Source organism: Cottoperca gobio, chromosome 23, assembly GCF_900634415.1.
Source record: "Cottoperca gobio chromosome 23, fCotGob3.1, whole genome shotgun sequence".
Lineage (NCBI taxonomy): Eukaryota > Metazoa > Chordata > Actinopteri > Perciformes > Bovichtidae > Cottoperca > Cottoperca gobio.
Genome location: NC_041377.1, coordinates 10,629,638 through 10,649,793, shown reverse-complemented (window position 1 = coordinate 10,649,793; position 20,156 = coordinate 10,629,638). Strand labels below are relative to the sequence as shown.

The window sequence follows — 20,156 nt, the reverse complement described above, 5'->3', positions numbered from 1 at the left end:
ATGGAATCAGTCAACCACCACCTGGATTCCCTTTTGATTATGAAGAATTATTAATTTATTTTTTCCCCTCAATGGACATCGGAGGTGCATCTTATTAAGTTCAAAGAGTTAATTGAATTCAGCTCACTTAAGTTTAGTTCTGTTATTATTTAGTTGTACCATACCTTTAATTTCTCCGATGTGCCCTGAGCCCATGGCCAAAAGTTTATCCTTCCAGTCCTTTGACAACAGCCTCTCAATGCTGGGGGCCTCTGTTTAGGGGGGAGGGTGGGGGCAGAGGAAAGAGAGAGAGAGGGATTCAGTTGGCTGGCCAACATGACAATAAAGCTCATTTAAAGTCCATTTGCTGTAATAAAGGCAGCGGCAGCTCAGCCTAATGGCCGCATCAGCAGGAGAGAGAGGGAGAGAAAGGTGGAAAGAGAGAAGCTGATAATCGAAAGAGAGGAAATCTGAAGAACAAAAACAAGTGAGCAAAAGGGAGAGAGCGAGAGAGGCAACGCAAGATAAAGAGAGGGACAAGTGGGGGAGAGAAGGAGAGAAAGAGAGAGGCTTTTTCCCTCTCACCTGCTGCTAGAGAATCATTAGCCCTGTGGGCCCTGAGACAAAGAGGGCCTTAATGCACCCGCCACAATGGACACATTATCAGCTAGCGCTTTGTTTTCAACACACACTCCACAGACCCTTACACACACACACATGTGCACACACATCCACAGGATCACTAATTACAATCCTAACCATGTTCACACTCACACAGTGGTATACGCACGCACACGCACAGTGGGGGAAATGGAAATGTCACACAAGAGAGCATATGCATGCAGAGATTCAACTATACATGTGTGCACATATATGCACTAATAGCGATCACACACATGCATGTGCACAGACATGCTGCCATCAACCCAGTCACCCTGTTGACTGTTATTGACATGAACAAAGGGGACGAGGGAAATGAAGGGAGACCGAAAGTGTGAAGCAAGAGGGTGAGAGAGAGAGTACTCTATTTACTGGGAGCCATCTGCACTTTGGATGTGAGGCCTTGCTAAGGAAAGAGGTTTTACACTTTGAGTGGGGAGATTAACCCTATCAGCCAACGCAAACACACACACTTGAATGCACAAACACCCGCAAAACACACATGCATGCACAACACATACACTCGAATGAGCCCACGCTGTATATATAGCTGCACACACAGACGCACACACACTGGCAACTGCTGATGGCAGGCGAAAAGTTTGTTTGTCCCCGGATTATTTTTTTCTTCTATAATGACAAGACTGATTTAAGAAAAAAGAAGTCTTAATCTCACTGGTATGAGACAGCTTGCCTGCACCGACACCAACACTAATGCTTTCCACAGGAAGAGGTCCGGCGTGTTGAGCTGCACAGCTTAGCTCGTTTTCTCCACTAAGTGAGACATGAACACACACACACACACACACACACACACACACACACACACACACACACACACACACACACAGGCTACAGTCAACAATAAAATCTTAGTATTTTTATCATCACAAACACAAAAAGCAATGCGTTGCCCAAACTTCTTGCTTTTCTATTCATCGCTCTATTTTTTTTCTTCCTGCGATGGAGTGAATGTGACGAGATGAGGATGAGGAACCACCTGCAGATTTTCAGGATTAAAATGACACATGATCACACACAAACAAGGACGCATGAGACCAGAGACATACAAGCTCTGCTCACGCACACACGGACACACACTGCAAATGTCTTACATACTGTACCTCAGTGTGTGTGTGTGTGTGCCTGCAGCCTCCCCAGAGGCCTGAATCAGGTCCTTTCCTCTGGCTTCACGACTAGAGCACTCACGCTCCGTGTTGATTACAACGGCCACACACACACACACACACACACACACACTGAACTCTTTCTATTTCTCATCCCTCAATCCTGCCTTTCTCATCCCTCCACCGTCCTTGGACTCTGACTGGTGTGTCCTTGAGTTTTCGACGCTGCCACTCAACCAGTTAGTCAGTTTCAGCACTGCGTCCCTGATGGGCCCTAGTGCTTTCTGTCAGAAGCCACTGTAGCCTTCAGGGAATAGGTTAGCAGTGGGGGGAAAGTGGGAGGTGGACTGAGAATCTGTTGCAAAAACAAGGAGGACGGAAGGAAACACGCGTAGAGAGGAAGAAAGAGTGTGCTCCTGTGCCCCCCCTCCCCGACAGCTGTCTTACCATCACCCCAACAGGTGCTATTAGCCCCTGGCACTCCCCCTCTCTCCCCCTTTCTCTGTGTCTCTCACTCTCATCCCTCCCTGCAGCCCCCTCTCCCTCAACAATGACAGAGGCTTTTAAGCCAAAGAGCTTTGACAAGTGAGAGGGAACAACAAATGGCAGTGTCGCCTGTTCTCTTTCCATTGCACTCCCTCTCTGTCTCCATCTCCTAGTTATTATTTTTATTTATTAACAGGGCTGCAGTTATTGTCCCCAGTGACAGGCCAGGGCCACTTTAACTATTAATAAAAGCCAAGAGGCTCTTTCATTGTGCGGCGGATGGCAAAATGGGAGGAAATGGGCAAGAGGAGTGGAGGGGAGAAGAGAGGAGAAGAGCAGAAGAGTTGGCATGCTGTAGCTTTTAGTGAGATGTTGATTGATGTGGTGAACACTATGAGAAATGAACATTCACTGTCACCCATGATAAACACACACAGACCACATGCAGACACACACACGCTTGTGAATCACTGTGTGTGTTTGGACATCCTGATACCGTGACCTCACAGAATGTCCCCCCCCCCCCTCTCGTACACGTTAGCTTCTCATGTTTGTTTTTCATATATGAAATATGTCCACCATTACCTGACACAAACATAACAACTTTGTCTGAAATCAACTCTTAAAAGACTCCACTTCTCTCACATTCAAGGATTTATTCGCTTCAGCCCAGCAGATGGAAATACACCTGATTTGATGTTCTGCAATATTTCAAGTGTTTTAAAAAGAATGCACTTGACAGTTGGATGGAAACATCGCAAGCGTCTACTACTACTAATCAAAGCCAAGAATCACATAATAAAGGAGGACAGCACAACACTTTCCATGAAGATCAGAGCAGCTACTCCCTGTTCTTCTGACGTATACGTTGTATATGTGTGTGTGTGTGTGTGTGTGTGTGTGTGTGTGTGTGTGTGTGTGTGTGTGTGTATACATGTATGTGTTCTGTGAGGTAAGCGGGTGGAGTTTGGTGCCCACGCAGGGGTGTGGGCCGCATATTTGCGTGTTGGGAGCTGAGGGCGAGGGAGGACGCCGGCCTCCCCCTTGACAAAAAATGAAGGGTGAGAAATTTAAGAGAAGAAGGGGAAGTGTGAGGCGCATAGGGCGGTCAAGGAGTGTGTGTGTGTTTGTGTGTGTTAATAACATTTATATTCTGTATCAGCTTGTTCCAGCTCCTTATTAAATCTACATGATGTTTACACTAGATGAAAAATTTAACCCCAACATTAACATTACTGCGACATTGGAAAATTGTTTGCTTTTGAACATGCGACTGAGAATCCTGCTTGTTATATTTTCATAAAAAAGTGCATTAATTCATGTGAAAGTGACGTTCCCATTCCAATCCCGCATGGCGGAGAAAAGGATTCTGGGAAAAGCAGAGGGGGGAAAACGCTGACAATAACTCTGGAATCGTTGGCTATTATCTTGGCTCATTGGCTCAAACGGAGTCAAGCTGCTGCCCTGCAGCCGAGCCAAAACAACCCCATCCACCTGCCGAGAGAGGGAGAGAGACACTGTGTGTGTGTGTGTGTGTGTGTGTGTGTGTGTGTGTGTGTGTGTGTGTGTGTGTGTGTGCGTGTGCGTGTGTGTGTGCGTGTGTGTGTGCAAGCCCCCATCCGGCTTTTGGATCCACAGTGAGCTTTTGGTTCAGAAGCTGCTAGAGAGAGAAGTGGAGAGAGAGAGGGAGGGAGGACACAACTTCAGTCCAACTTGCCCCGACCAACCTCACAAACAATACCATCTCTCTCCCTCTCCCTCTCTCTGTCTCCCTCTCTCTCTCACACTCACTTTCTATTTTTCACTCAGACGTTTTGCCCTGAGTCACCACAAGCGGACAGCTCTATTTTTCCTATTATCTCATATTTGTGAAGCCTGGAGACCTTTAGAGGAGAAGGGAGGGAGGTATGGTGAGGGGGAGGTTTGTGGAAAGAGAGAGAGAGAGAGAGAGAGAGAGAGAGAAGAAGAGAGATAGAGACAGAGAGAGAGAAGGAGAGAGAGAGACACAGACAGACAGGGAAAGAGAGAGAGAGAGAAAAAGAGAGAAAAGAAGACAGAGAGAGAGAAAAGATAGATAGAGAGAAGAGAGAGATACAGAGAGAAGAGAGAGAGAGAAAGAGAAAGAGAAATGAGATAGAGGAGAATAGAGAGAAAGAAAAAGAGAGAGAAAGAGACAGAGAGAGAAGAGAGAGAAAAGAGATAGAGATAGACAGAGAGAAAAAGAATGAGAGACAGAGAAACGACAGATAGAGAGAACGAAGAATAGAGATAAGAGAGATAAGAGAGAGAGAGAGAGAGGAGAGAGAGGGAAGAGAGAGAGAGAGAGAGAGAGAGAGAGAGAGAGAGAGAGAGAGAGAGAGAGGGGAGGGAGAGAGGGAGGGAGAGAGGGAGCCCAAGCCCTCGGGTGCACAACAAAGGGACCTCTGTGCCAGCGCCAGGCCCAGCCGGGCTCAGAGGAGGGTGGATGATGAAGGAGGAGAACGAAGACGAGGAGGAGGAGGGCCGACAGGAAAGGGCCCTGGCTTGGGACCCGTGGCCGGCCCTTATATCCCGAAAAAACAGGCTCCACATTGACTTGGGCCTTGGCAGCCAGGGGGAGGGCTCCAGCTACTCCCCCCCTCCCCCTTCCTTCTCCGCTCCTCTCTCCGCTCTCTTCCCTCCTAAACTGAGCAGGGGTCAGCATTGAATAAGCAATTATACAAGCACTGGTGGAGTTTGTCTAAGACTGCCACCCTGAACACTGAAGTATTGAGATGGAAGGAAGAAGTAACAGAGAGCGAGGAGAGATGTGCGGTGACTTCTGTGGTGAAACAGTCGCTGGCGGCCATGATGGACAGTGTGATTATAAATGTCCTGTAAAGCAGGTTATAACGGAGTTACAGTCAAAACCTGATATATTGAGTCATGGTAAACAATATACACCAGTCCATGTTGTTCTAAACCTCATAAATGCACAAATCATTTCTTCTTAATATATGTTATATAATCTACACTGATGACACCTCAACACTTCACCTACAGTCACTGTTGTAATGAATACTTGCTGTAGTTTAAAAACTAGTAATTACTATTTAAATAATATGAGGTAACTTAAGTCTGTCAGTACTAAGATGTTACAACTGGATCGACAATATGGAGATGTTCAAAGGAACTTCAGATGTAATCCAAGTCCTCTCTTATTTACAGCCTCTCTTTGCTTCTCAGTCTGCATATTCCCCCCGCTCACATACTCCATTACCAAATCATGATGTTGATATTTTGATGATCAATTCATGTGTGGTTGAGCTGGGCCATGTGTCTGGACACATTTTCATCGATTCCTTCTAAAGACGGTCCAATCGTTTCCAAAGAGAAGCGGGCCGTGCCAAGATGACGGGCAGTCTTTTGTAAAGAAAACCGGGGGCACTATCCGCGGCTTGGGAGAGGAGAATGAGATAGAGAGGGTGTAGCAAAAAGCTTTTTGTCCAAGCCCACCTCGCACCACCACCTCCGCAAGGTTAGCTGCTAACAGTACCAATTACTGTTGTTGGGGAGAACAGTGCTTGGCAACAGTTGCCGCGGTGGCCAGGCCTCTGTGTAAACACAAAAATCCCCCCCCCCTCCTCCTCCTCACTTTCTAGCCCCTTCCCGGTGCTCCCCGTCTCCCACTGAAGCAGAGGATCGCGGCGGGGAAAAGAGTAAAAAACTAAATGTGCACGTCTATCTACTGCATGTGTGTGTGTGTGTGTGTGTGTGTGTGTGTGTGTGTGTGTGTGTGTGTACGTCCACAGTGACTTTTAATTCAGAAGCAGCTCCAACATTAGTTATTAATAAACACCCAGACCACTAGGCAGACTAAGGGGACGCTTCCACACACAAACTGAAAGTATTTGGCACACACTCACACACACGGAGCTACATGACATCAGCTTCTGAGAGTGAAGACTGTTATTCACCGTGCAAAGTAAGTTTTTGGGTGAAGCATCGAGGGACATATGGTCCTCCTCTAAAGTACTGCGACAATCACAGACGCGTCTCTAAACACATTTTGGGACGACACACCTGTTAACAGAAAATCGCACACACACACGATATCTTTTGCCAAAACACCTAAAGACAAACCAGAGAGGTCTTTATTTTGTCTTTTTAAAGTGAGATGAAGTTTTTGGGAAAAAAAAGGACAAATTAGCTTTTATGTTCCCTCTCATGTAAATGTGAGGCCAATCTGCTGGAAGAAATATATAAAGAAGAGCTTTAACACAAAACAACAGATGTAGTGGGATCTTTTTTCCAGTCTAATATTAGGGATTGTATGAATGTATAGCAACATGTTTCCATTTCTATTCTAAGAATAGGCCGCAGCACATAAAGCGAACATTTACAAGGGTGTCAGTCAACAATTTAATAAATTGAAAATCCATTTATCTGAATACAGAGTTCTGCCCTTCACTCCACTGCCTTTCCCTAACAGATGGTGTTGTGGGTGCTTATGTCCAATTTGATTTGAACCAAACCCTCAGCCAATTTTTACACTGGCATGAAATCTCAGCGAGCCAGATCCACACACTGGCAGTCAGAAATAGCAGCGGAGAGGGCGCGACATTGTGAAAGAACGATGAAGGGCAAAATCTGGAGCGACATTCGAGAAAGTCGCAGAAAAACTTTCCTTGTTGTTTCTTTTCACCCGTGTGCTTTTCTTCTCTCTCCTTTCCTTCTCTCTCCCCTCCTCTGCGTGTTGTTTTTTGTGCCGAGCTGGAGAAATTAGCGATGCTATCTTAATGCAGTGTTTTTACGGGAGACAGAGAAACGTTCATTTCACACACACACGGACACACACACACCCTTTTTCCCAAATGCCTCTGTGACCTCCATTATCATTAAATGGTGTTTGATAGCATCTAGACATTTGAATCCGCTGCGGACTAATTCAGCTCGGCCCCTGATAGCCGCTGCCACTGCACCTTATTAGGGACAAGCTATGGGACCGAACACAGATCCCATTTTCATTTTACTGCCTCGTACTTTACAGGTTGAAGAGACCAAGTGTCAACTGTGGTCCTGATAACCACCACATACTGCCTGCTAATTGCCTAGTTAACAAACATGGCCTCATGAGAGACTCTTGAATAGATAATAGAGGCTCACACGCAACAATGCCTCATGCTGTATTTAAAACTCAATGTATTCAGTAAGGATCCTTTGAAAGCTGCTCCGACGTGTACGTCGTATCCTGGTGCTGCCGGCAGGTGAAAGCCTTCTTACTGTGAGCTGTTTAGGCTTTTTAACATCAACCAAATCTCTTAAATGAGGTTTTCAGCTAAATGATCTGTGTTATTTGCAGATCCAAATGTCATTTACAGACTCGTGAAACTTTAAAATGTCATTAACAAAAATGAGATTTATACCCAGTTTTTCTTTTTGTGCGTCTGCAAATTCTGCTTTCTCAACCTGATGTCAGAGTGAGGAGAGGGTTAAATACTCAGGGCCGGCACTCTTTTAATGCACACACATCTCTCCCTGTCAAAAGCATCCTGTTGAAGTAGGCCAAGGCATGTGTATCGGTGTGTATCTGTGTGTGTGTAAGTGTGTCGTACACAGTGGCTCAGGCTGCTGTAATGGAAAATGACACTTGCAATCTGTCTCGTGGCAATAACCCCTCTTCAGTGCTCTTGTCTCCACTCCACACACACACACACACACACACACACACACACACACACGTGCACACACACACACACACACACACTCAATGTCTCTGTCACCGCAGCAGCCCCTGGGCCGTCCTTGTCACTGCACAGCTTTATTGCATCACTTTAACGTGACAACAAAAGAAGACATTGTGTATTGGGCCTGCCGTGTATAGGAGGGGAACGGACCCACGCATTAACTACGCCAGAGACAGACGGAGAGCACACACACACACACACAGAGTGCAGCGTTTTCTCTTGTGAGTCGTGACATTTTTCGTCTGCCTGTCAAAGCAATGACAGAAAGACAGACAGAACAGCAAGACACTCCTGACACACTAATGTTGCTTTGCATGTTGGAAGCCTATTCAAACAGGGCTGAGTTGTGACTTTAACCTCCCCAGCGTTGTGTGTGTGTGTGTGTGTGTGTGTGTGTGTGTGTGTATGTGAGACTGATGGGTAAAGACTGTTATTTCTGATGCTATCATAGTTTTGGCCCTGTGTTTGCCGTTTGATTGACAGTTGGCTTGGCTTTAGAGTGGCTCTGCTTTGGCGGACGGCGGAGGCGGGACCCGCCTTTTCTAGTTAACGCGGACGCTGTTGACAAGCACAAACAGACGCACATACACACACTTCTCCCTCTGTTTATGTGTCTGTTTGAGTCTTAATATCCATCTCTGTCTCTTTCTGTGTTTCTTCACTATGTGTGAATGTTTGTTCCATCTGTGCGTCGATCGGCCTGAGACAGAGCGCGTTGTGAAGCCTTAAGAATAGCCCACATTGTCCTGTGTGCTGCTCAAAGACAGGGCGACAGACATGTGAGAACCATTAGACCAATGGCAACAACAATCCAAACAGCACTGGAATGCTCTCCTGACTAGCATGTGTGTGTGTGTGTGTGTGTGTGTTAGGCCGGTTGGAGCCATACAAGCCACTCCAGCGTCGACATCTCCCCATGTAAAGATTTTCCCACTCCCCAATGTTTCCTGGCAAGATAACATCATTTTTGACGATGAAAAAAAGTTTGATTGGTTGATTAGATTTTCCTCGTCAATAACAGCTGATGCTGCTGGTTAGGTCACATTTAGATCACTTAGCCATCTGTGGCCAACAAACAGCAAGAGAAGAACTCACACTAACTAAAGGACAATAACAGCATTGATGAAACAACATGTATTGACAGAGTATGGATCATTTTGTTCTTGAATTTCAGGCGTGGGGTTTGAAAGACGTGGGCATTTGGGAGGCAGAGAAAGATATTGCTATTGCGATGCATTATGGGAAATTTAGGATCAAGTGTTTTCTGTACTGGGGACAAAAAGTCAGGATATCTCGGCCATTGCTGCTTCGCTTTTCACCTTTCCTTTTGTGAGTTCCCCTTTAATGAACTGCTTTTTTAAATTCAATGATTGTCTCGTGTCAACATTTGTCACTTAATATTTGCTCTGCCCAGTGTGTCAACTACAAGCCTTGTATGTGTAGTAAACAGCAAGTAATGTAATCAGTCCTGTGTTAATGTGATGATTCATATCTTTATCAGAACAAGGTAACTGTCCCAATTCAATTAGACTTGTATTAACTTTATTGATAAATATCAAACTGTCTTTGACTGCAGCTTCTCCCCGACACAGTTCTCTCGATGCATCAGTGCTTCTTTTCTTCCTGAACATTCCTGTGTGTCTTTGACCCTCTCCTCCTCCTCCCCCCACCAAGACACCCATGACTCTGTGAGTGGGCTAATTGTCTTAACAACATTTGGCTCAGAAGAGACTGCAGACTACAGTCGGGTATGATAACCTTGGCCGTAACCTCGTTAGCGCAATTAAACGAGCCAACATAACGGACGAGGAGGGCGTGATCCAAACCAGTTTGTTTTAGGGCTCGAAATCCTGCGTCTGCCTGTGTTTTTACATAGTAAAGTGATACCGGGGGGGCAGGGAGAGCTAGACAGAGGGCTCAATGTTAGAGTGCGCTGGGTGTGTGTGTGCTTTTGGGTTTAAGAGTGTGTCAGACAAATGGACATGACCTAACAAACAAGTGTCCAGTGTCTCAGTGCGGACGGCTCCTTGAACCAGCATCACAAGACCATCTAGTGTGAAGCAAACAAACATGAGTCCATGAGAGAGATCAGAAATCTGCCAGAAGCAAAATATGGATTGTGGAATGTTTCCTTCAATACTTTGAGTCTACGAATGTATTTGCGCATTAAAATAAGACCCAAATACCAGCATCACCACTTTGAAGCCCACCACCGACCATCTGACACACACAGACAGGAAATACAGCTTTAAATAGCGCCGTTACCCACCGCTTACACTCTGCTGATCATTGATATTCATAGTTAATCATTATTTTACTCACAAATTTGACTTTCTAAATTTAAGCGACCAGAAAAGGGTTGTGAGCGTAGGAAGGACGTCTGTGCCAAAACACATGGTGACGCACGCAGTCACAGATCATAGATGTATAAGGCGAAGGTTTTATGGTAACACTTTAAAATGAAGCAAAGAGGGATGTGGAATGTACGAAGGGATGGATGTTTTGGAGAAAAGAAAGGAACAAGTGAGTGTGAGCAGGGAAGGGAGGGAGGGAGGGAGGGAGGGAGAAGGTGGAGAGGTAGGAATCATGTGTTGCCTTAGGAATGGAGAGTTTCTCCAACAGCAAACACAGTTACAAGCCAGGCTGAAACAAACAAGCCTTATTGAAGGTTTACTCTCTGAGTACAGAAGAAAATCAAAGAGAAATACTTCATTCCTACAATAAGGCCTTTAAATGACGGACTCTAGTTGTCTAGGAGAGTCTATAGCAACTCTGGCTATGTATTAATGATCCCTGTAGTAATGTGTCATAACGTCCCTTTAAACACACTGACTGTGATGTTTTGGAGCGACTACGGAAACACACACCTGTGTTACAGACAAGACTGGCGTACAGCAGCTGATTTGCTTTGTCTTTATTACAATGAGCCAAGAGGCCCTGTTTGTGCACGCTTTCATCTGAGTGTGTGTGTGTGTGTGTGTGAGTGTGAGTGTGAGTGTGTGTGTGAGTGTGCGAGTGTGTGTGTGAGTGTGTGTGTGTGTGTGTGTGAGTGTGTGTGTGTAGGTGACAGCTCCAGCCCCCAAACTGACTGGCATCTGGCGGTGGCAGTTGTTTTAACAGCTGAGCTGACAGCATTAATCCGAACGCACCCAAATCAAAAGGAGACAACACCTGTTCACTGCTCCTGAGCCCAGCCGAGGAAGAGATGAGGGAGGAGGAGGAGGGAGGGAGAGACAGCGAGAGAAATATGAATGGAGGCAGAGAGTGAAAGAGATGGAGGGGGAGTGATTAGAAGCAGGTGGAGAGAGTGACAGGGACAAAGGGAGGTAGGAGGAGAAGGATGGAGGGAAGGTGGAGGAGAAGGATGGAGGGAAGGTGGCGGAGAAGGATGGAGAGAAGGTGGAGGAGAAGGATGGAGGGAAGGTGGCGGAGAAGGATGGAGGGAAGGTGGAGGAGAAGGATGGAGGGAAGGTGGCGGAGAAGGATGGAGGGATGGTGGAGGAGAAGGATGGAGGGAAGGTGGAGGAGAAGGATGGAGGGAAGGTGGAGGAGAAGGATGGAGGGAAGGTGGAGGAGAAGGATGGAGGGAAGGTGGCGGAGAAGGATGGAGGGAAGGTGGCGGAGAAGGATGGTGGAGGAGAAGGATGGAGTGAAGGTGGCGGAGAAGAGAAACAGAAGCGAGGGTGAGGCAAAGATAGAAAGCAAAGGATGAGAGGGAGGAAAGAGAGAGAAGAGGGAAGGATGAGGTTGGAGGAAAGGAGTAGAGGGGGGGTGAGAGCGGGCGTGCTGCCAGGCAACACACACACGACACTCTCTCCCCTGAGCGAAGCGGAAAGGGGCAGTGGGCCAAACGAGGAGGGAGGGGTGAAAATAGAGGGAAGAAGAGGGGAGATGTGAATGGATGGATAGAGGGATCCCACCGGGAAGGAGGGAGGGAGAGAGAGAGGAGGGATGAGGGGGGAGCAGACAGAGAAGTACAGCAGTGAAGCCGGAGTGAAGGGGGGGAGAAGGGGGGGGGGGGGGGGGTTGATTGTCTCCCAACATCTGGCTTAAATAAGGCCGGGCCGCACTGTGAGCTCGGGGTTGCGACCCCTGAGGCTGACAACACAGACACCACCACTTCATCTGCAGGACCCGCCCTCTGACCAGCAGGCCAGGGGTTAATTAAAATGGACCCTGTGGCTTCAGAGACTGACACAAACCGGCTGAGAGAACGGATGTCTGAGTAGCAACAAGACACAGTCGCTGACTGGCTGACGCATTGTCGGACTGGCTTCCTCGCTAGCTGACTGACTGAAGTGCTAAGGCTACACTACAGTATGCACACCACCTTCATATCTTTCACATAAGACAGTAAGGGTGGCCCGTGGGTGTTGGCATGTGTCTATTCACTACCCCTGAAGCTGCGGCTCCTCGGGCAGGTCACACAGGCCGGTGCGCTCGTCATCACGAGTGGGGCGACATCCTGTCTATGAGTGATTTTACTGCGTGTTCACAGACTAACAAGAGCTACGCAGTTATATGCACCAATCCCACACCTCCACTCAGGCTGTTAAAGCCCCTTTACATCCGTGTCAGGCCCTAAATCCTGCGCTGGACACTGCTGACATGGGGGATAGGGGGCTACAGCTCTGATGCTTTCACATGTGTGTTGGGAGCTGAGATGTAAAATAAGCAGATTGTGCTACTTTGCACACAAGCCTACATGGGATTATACAGAGGAGACTGGGTGTAGTCTCTGTCACACATATATTCACATGCAATATATCGCAGAGATGCACAAACATTCAGACTGAATCTGCAAAAACAGCCACAGCTAATAAGCTCTAACACAGAGCTTACTTACAGTCTATTTAAGGTGCATTATAGCCTACAGTAAGCTCACATGCTGCCATGAAGGTGCCATAAAGTTGTGCACCTACAGTATAGGACCTGTTTAAATAGGTCACATAGACACATGCATCTGGTATATATACGTACTGTAAATGCAAATATACATTAAGATTGGTCAACTTTAATCTGGAGGTGCCGAGACATTTGCAACATGATCATCTGTTTTTCTTTGGTTGATTTGCTTATTTATTCCTAAACTCTACTTCCTCTATGTATATTGAGTCATGGCACAAATGTTAACGTACAAGAAATTGTTCATTAGGGCTTTATTTTACGGGACTATAATCTCCTAATATTTTAAGAATTCTGTAATGTTGTACTCATTACGCTGTAGGCACCATAGAAATAGTTCAATTGTCCAATTAACTAATTAAGTGAGTGTTTAAGGTGCACAGAAGGTAAGCTGAACATGCAAATATGTGAAATGTGTCTGCAGGTAGGCGTATAACTCAGCATATAGGAATACAGTTTAAAATAACTATTGGATACGGAATAGTTTTTATTTTTCCACAGGATGCTTCAAAACTCAACACAACCAACTAAAATGTGACTAAAATAACTTCCTCAGAACCTTTTTATTTTCCCTGTGATTAGGACCAAAATACGTCGTCCTTTCCAGGAAACCTCCGAGGAAATGATGGACCCTTAAAATAAAGCGTTACCAATTGTATGTTATTAAAAGTCATGAATGCATAACTTATGAGCCACCCCCACCTGCTCTGCAACTTAGAGATGCCTCGGTGCACACACACTATAATATCTGGATGTTAACAGAAATGTCTGGAGAGCTCGCAGCAAAGTAATAGCTTTTTATATTTTGCTATGGCTCGATGTCAAGATGTGTTTCATTCCAAGATGCAACATCCACCTACTCACTAAGTCACTGCTGGTCTGTCAGTAAACTCCTTAATAGAAGTTATCGGCTAACTTGACGATTCTTCTGATTAAGTAAAAGCGTTTGAGGGTACAGCCGTCTGGCCTTTTGAAAACTGGTTGAACTCCAAGAGGCAATTCCTTTACACGATGTTTCTCAGAGCGTTTTGTTGTATAAGTGCCTCAAAGTTTTAAGATTATCCAGCTGCATTTCATATCCTTTTGATAAAGCAATTGAGGGACAAAAGTCGGTGCACTTCACACAAAACTCATTCATCTTGCAGCCATTCTGCAGCATAAAAACATTCCTCTGTCTCTCCATGGGAATAGCAGAAAAGACCAAGAAAGGAAAATCATAGAAAAAGAAGAAAAACAACAACAGGGCGGGCAAATGATGAGAGTTTATGAGAAAGCTGAATAGATAAATCATGGATTCCACTGGTTCGGTCATGGGACATGGCGCTGAATGGAAGTGAATGGGTGGATGCCAAAACACTGGTGCCTGTCTAACATTTGGGAGTCGGTGACAGGAGGCCTTTATGTGGGACAGTCTGGCGCACAAACACACACTTACACATACAGACATATGATTGTATAACACACAGGAAATGCACAAATACATTCCTAATGCCAAGAAATACACGCATAATACCTGCCTCATCACCAGGTACACAGAAAGTACACAGTACTGTCGGGCAGTCATATTGTGGGTCGGTCACAATGGCTAAGCTATGGAAGCCCTGGCTGATTCATGAACCTCAGGCCTTTGTCCATAACTTAATGCAGCGCCGGGAGGCCAATAACACACACAGACACTAACACACATACACACACCATCAGGAAAACCACAGGACCCTCTCTCCTCTCTCTAAGCCCCTTTATGCTCATGTATTGGACAAAAGCTGGGGCACTGCTTTTCCCCAAAAAACACACACACACACACACACACACACACACACACACACACACACACTATTCATCTCCTTAATATCGCTCATCTGGGCTGGGAAGAATGGTAGAAAGGAGTTTCATCTCCACTGATTGTCTCGCGCAAGGCTGGAGAGAGAATGCCACGTTGAAAGCAGACGCAAAACAATTCAATAAGAAAAGTGACTTGAATGCGCCTTTCATCGAGCCAACAATGGCCGGCCCCACAATAGGCCTCAGGTTCGCCCCATGACGTTGCCTGTTTCTCATGCCACAAAAGGGAGAAAAAACCCCCGAATTGACTCGATTTGAATTGTGAGCCATATCCGTGATGATTTCTCCCCCATCTACTACAAACGCTGTGAAGTTAACTGACACAATGACACTCGGCTGACTGGTAACAATGAGAAATAAAAATTATCTGGGTTTCTTAAATTAGCAACGCAAAGTACGTTTTATTGGTGCTAAAGGACGCCATTTTCTTTTTCAATATGGTGATCTCTCTCAGCAAATAATGTCGAGTTCTGTTTTTCTATGCCAGGTCACTGGATATGACGGGTAGCATAAAAAACAACACACAGAGTTCAAATCTCCTTTGTCAGAGGTTCAAGGCAGAGTTAGTCTCATAAGCATGATGTCAACTTCTCTTTAGCAAATGCTCTCAGAGTATTTAGAGCCTTTTAATTGGTGAACAGGACAAAATCTTGCTTTTTTTCTGGCTCAACTGAACTTTCTTTTTAGCTTGTAGTGAATTAAAAAAGAAAAAAAAACAATTCTCTCTTCCAACCTCCCCCTCTGTTTAATTTCATTCGCCTTCCTTTTCCCAGCGCGAGAAGAATGATCGCGACAAACAATGGCTGTGAGAGTCCTGCTGCACTTCATGTTAATTTATACAACTAACTAATTACCGACAAAGGGTGGAAATCACATAAAGACGTTCGCCCGCTCCCACGCTAGGGCTGTGAACCTGCTGCTGTATGTGTATGTGTGTGTGTGTGTGTGTGTGTGTGTGTGTGTGTGTGTGTGTTGCAGTCGACAAATTCCCCTTAGGGACCTGTGCCTGAAAGTCACAGGTCCATGTGATGACTTGCATGGATTGTATATGCCATTGTTGATATTTATAGTGTGTGTGCATGTGTGTGTGTGTGTTTGACAAAACCCCATAGATAGCATAGCAGAGGAAGGATTAAGCAAAGTGACCGAAGGGTTGGACTGATGGACGGATGAACCAGAGACTGCCTCGATCCCTCCACTTCTCCGGCTCTTTTTTTCTCCCTTTCTTTCTCTCTCTCCTTCTTCTTGACAGAATGTATCCGCCCTTCCCATTGTCACCCATTGGAGTGTACAGAGGCGTGAGGGAGCTCTGGTGTGCTTGTGTGGCACAATGGCCTCGCCTAAGTGCTGTCCTATAAAATGCCTCAGTGCTCTCTAAAAGCAAGCCCTGGGTTTCCTCCCTGCCTTGAAAATAGATGAAGTGCTGTGCGTGCATGTGTGAGCGAGTGTGTGAGTGGTTGTGTGTGTGTGTGTTGTGTGACATCTGTCATTGAGTTGGCATTTTCAGTATGGAAACCAGTGCCTTGGAGCAGGGAGTACGCTCAGCCATAAAAACACCATTCTTGATGACCTCAAGGTTGCCGGCACGGCTATAAACCTGCACAACGCTCGCGAGTGTGTGTGTGTGTGCATCAGTGTGTCTCTTGTTCCTCTGCACGTGTGTTCAGGTCAAGGCCGTGCAATATAGAGGCCAGGGTCTGACCCCAGATCTGCACCACGCTCAGTAAAACAACAAGAATATTGACATTTATTGACCCTGACGACGTCGTCACCAGCAGAGGCCACACAATCAAGTTCAGTGCAAACTTGTTTATGGTGCTAAGTTGTCTTTTATAGGAATAGCAATCATTTTGTCAAACTGGATGTCAGTTTACAAGAAAGTCTGCAATTTGTCGTCCATCAATCCGTTATCTTCCGACTGATTTTTTCTGAGTTTCTTTTCTTTGCTTTTTTGTCATCTTTGTATTCATTGTTGTTAAAATCCGACACAGAGTGTAATTCTGATGTTTCTGAAACGATGAGGTTAATACATTTCAAATTGATGCCGAATCAATACAAATTTTATCACAGGTTTTTTTCACAGGAAGTGAAGTGTTGACACTGCGAGTCCAGAACACTGAGCGATACTGATGAATTTGGATGCTGTGCTTAAGTGAAAAGATAAGAAATATAATTTAAAAAGTTAAAATTTGAAGGTGTTTTTTTCAAATCATAAAACTGCTATTAGAATTTGCAGCTCTGCACATAAAGTGATGGATGAATCACATCATTTAGACAGTGTCCAAAGGTTTATTCAGCTAAAAAGATATGCAGAGGAAGCATCATTTTATGAGGACCCGTGTTTATTCCTGTTGACACTAAAAAAATTGAAAACATAAATTGTCCCAGAGGCCATGGAGCCCCAGTGACGGGTAGCTGTAGCTGGGTAGCAGAGGGTCAACAGACGGGTCCAGAGATGGAGCTCAGCTGGCACTCACTGTGAGCCACTTGCAGTCAAAGCTGCCATAGAAATAGGGAAGGAGCGAGAGGAGAGAGGAGGAATGAGGCTGAGTGTCTGGTGAAAGTCCAGGGCAGTGGAGGCACCACTCCAGGGGCCGAAAGGAACATCTGTGCCCCATTTAGTGATGTTTCTTCTCCCTTCAATTCCCCTCGTTTTTCTTCTCTTTCAATTTGCAGTTTATAGTCTCATCTGTCCATCTGTCTGTCTGTCTGTCTGCCTGTCTGTATGTCTGTCTATCTGCCTGTCTGCCTGTCAGGTACATGTCTTTTCCCACTGCTGGGCTAATAGATTATCACCAGGCCTTGCTCTGTGGCACAGGGATCGCAAGGGGTTAAATGGTGAGTCCAGAGGAACTGTCCAATTGTGTGTATGTGTGTGCATTTAGCTGTACAGGTGTGTGTGTGTGTGTGTGTGTGTGTGTGTGTGTGTGTGTGTGTGTGTCAACTCTCTTGGGGTTTAGCACCGGCTCTCCTTTCGACCCCGCGCCTCCCGCGCCTCCCGCGACGCTCTGCACTCTGCTCTCATTATTCCAGGTAATGACACACACACACACTCCAGCACGAGCCGCTCGCCCTGCAGCCTCTCGCCTCCAGACAAACACACTTAAACTTAAACACACACACACACACACACACACACACACACACACACACACACACACACACACACACACACACACACACACACACACACACACACACACACACACACACACACACACACACACACACACACACACGGCGGTGTCATGGCATTCGTATCTTCGCTGTTCCTCCCTGTCGCTCCTGAAGAATTTATTGAAGACGGCGGCTAGCGGTTTGTGTGTGTGGGTCTGCATGTATATGTGCCAGTGTGTGTGAGTGTGTATCTCGAGGGTAGCAGGTGGCCGGTGGAGTAAGACAGGAGATGAATGGAGAGAGCAGGAGAGCGGTGGAGCATGGTTGGGCCAGGCCATGGGGGACAACATGGCTAGTCATTTATTAGAGGCCAACACACAAACACACACCTTGCCTGCATGCAGCCAAATGCAATCCTTCCCATGACACACACACACATGCATTGTCACAAATTCATATGCAAATACACATACACAAGTATACATGCTCCCAAAGGCTTCAACAGCACACACACATACACACACACTGACCTAGTATCTACCACTCTCCATTCATCTAGCCTAAGTAGAGCAACACTAGCCACAGACACAGAAGTATATCTTCAAACTTCAGCCACACTTGTGTGTGACTGTATCTGTGTTTGTGATGTGTAGCTCAGGGCTTGCCTTCCATAAGTCAAGCTTCTCATTCTGTTTTGAGATGTTTATCGTTTTCTGACCTATTTAGTGTCTTTGGCCCCTTGTTCATATCCCTCCTACTGTTAATGCTCCTACACTCTGAGTGTGTGTGTGTGTGTGTGTGTGTGTGTGTCATTGATCCAGCTGGAAGCAGTGTGTGAGTGTGTGTAAAAGAGAGACGGAGCAGTAATATTCCAGGCCTTTCATAATGATTAAAGCCTTCATTAAATTTTCATCCCAACCTGCTGTTTGCTGCTAATGGCCTTTGTGAGCCACACAGCCAAACAATAGCTAGCCGGGCACAGAAAAGGGATTTCTATCTCGCGCTCAATACCGCCCCTCGTCGTTTCTCTCACCCCACCATCCCTCTCCATTTCCCTCTGCTTCTCTTCATCTTTTCTTAGCAACCCCTTTCTTCCTTTACTCTCTTTTCTTTCTTCCTTTCTCTCTTGCTTGGCCTGGGTTTTTGTGTGTGTGCCGGGTCTGGAGGCGCTGGGGCCTTTTGTTAGCGTGTTTCATTTAAACGTAGGGCAGATAATGCTCCGGGTTGGTTTGGATGCCGCACCACTGTGGCACTCCGCTAATGGGGTCTGTGAAGACACTGCTCTCTCTCTCTCTCCTTCACTCTTCTCATCCTCCGTCTTTCTTTACATCTTGCTCTCTCTCTCTCTTTCTGCGCTGGCTGACTCATAAAGATCCATTATTGCTGTTTTTCCTCCTGTGCAGCAGGTTCATGAGGTCCAGTGAAGCAGCGAATATCCCAAAACACACCTCAATTACAGCTCAGCTCGACAAACAGCCCAGTTTTTTTCTTTCATTTTTTTTATTATTGTAAAATGTGCCACAACAGGCCTCTCTATTGACTGGAATAAAAACAACCAGACGGCGAGAGCTGACCAGCAGTCTCGACCACTTTGAAAGCCTTACAGAAAAGTCTGGAAAATAAGGTTAGCACATCGCAGCTTGAAATGAAAGCCTGTTGATGTACTGCAGGAAACACACACAGCAACACACGAACACCTACACTTAAAAGACAAACACACACTGTACCGCTGCACTGTACCGCTGCACTGTTCTTTCACCTTTTGGGCATGGTGTCATACAGGCTGCCAACAGTTCAGAGCTGTTTGAATAGAAATCCCAGCGCACAGCAGTGGTGGATTTAGAAGCTAAAAGGAAAGTACAGACGTGTATAAGAAGATTTAGTTGTTATAGCACGCATCTGCCATAAAGGTCTTGACCGTATCGTGGATTCTGTCCAATTATCTTCCTGTCTTTTGGGCTCAGGTAGGTGAGCACAGCTACGTGGACCCATGAAGACCTCGGGCCTGCTTTTCTTAAAGGGGACATACTCTGCTCATTTTGCGGTTTCTACTACTACTGTTTACTGTACATTTTTTATTTACTGTCCTCCTGAATTCCCCTGCATCTGTCTGAAACGCCCCGTGTTGCAGCCTCTCTCTTTAAGCCCCCTCTTTAAGGGGGGGGGGTATATAAGTGCGTTTTTCATGATGTGTCCCAGTTGAATCCCTACCAGCCTCAGTGCCCGTCCTCTGACCTCTCTTTGTAGAACACAAAGACTTTTCCAGCAATGATATTTATATTATCCCATCAGATGGACACCTGTTGCTAATCTACTCATCACATTATCACTGTTT

At 46.0% G+C, this 20,156-nt stretch overlaps 1 protein-coding gene across 8 annotated transcripts in view; it reads right to left on the bottom strand.

The window, feature by feature from the left end:
• sox5 (SRY-box transcription factor 5) overlaps positions 1-20,156 on the bottom strand; it is an 81,616-nt gene that overhangs the window by 41,216 nt on the left and 20,244 nt on the right. For 7 of the 8 annotated variants that reach the window (XM_029461899.1, XM_029461900.1, XM_029461906.1 and 4 more), the window contains exon 4: positions 165-251. The exons of the other annotated variant lie outside the window; for it this stretch is intronic. In XM_029461899.1, the coding sequence (XP_029317759.1) occupies positions 165-251 (87 nt within the window). The remainder of the gene's footprint in view (positions 1-164; positions 252-20,156) is intronic. 8 annotated transcript variants of the gene reach the window in all.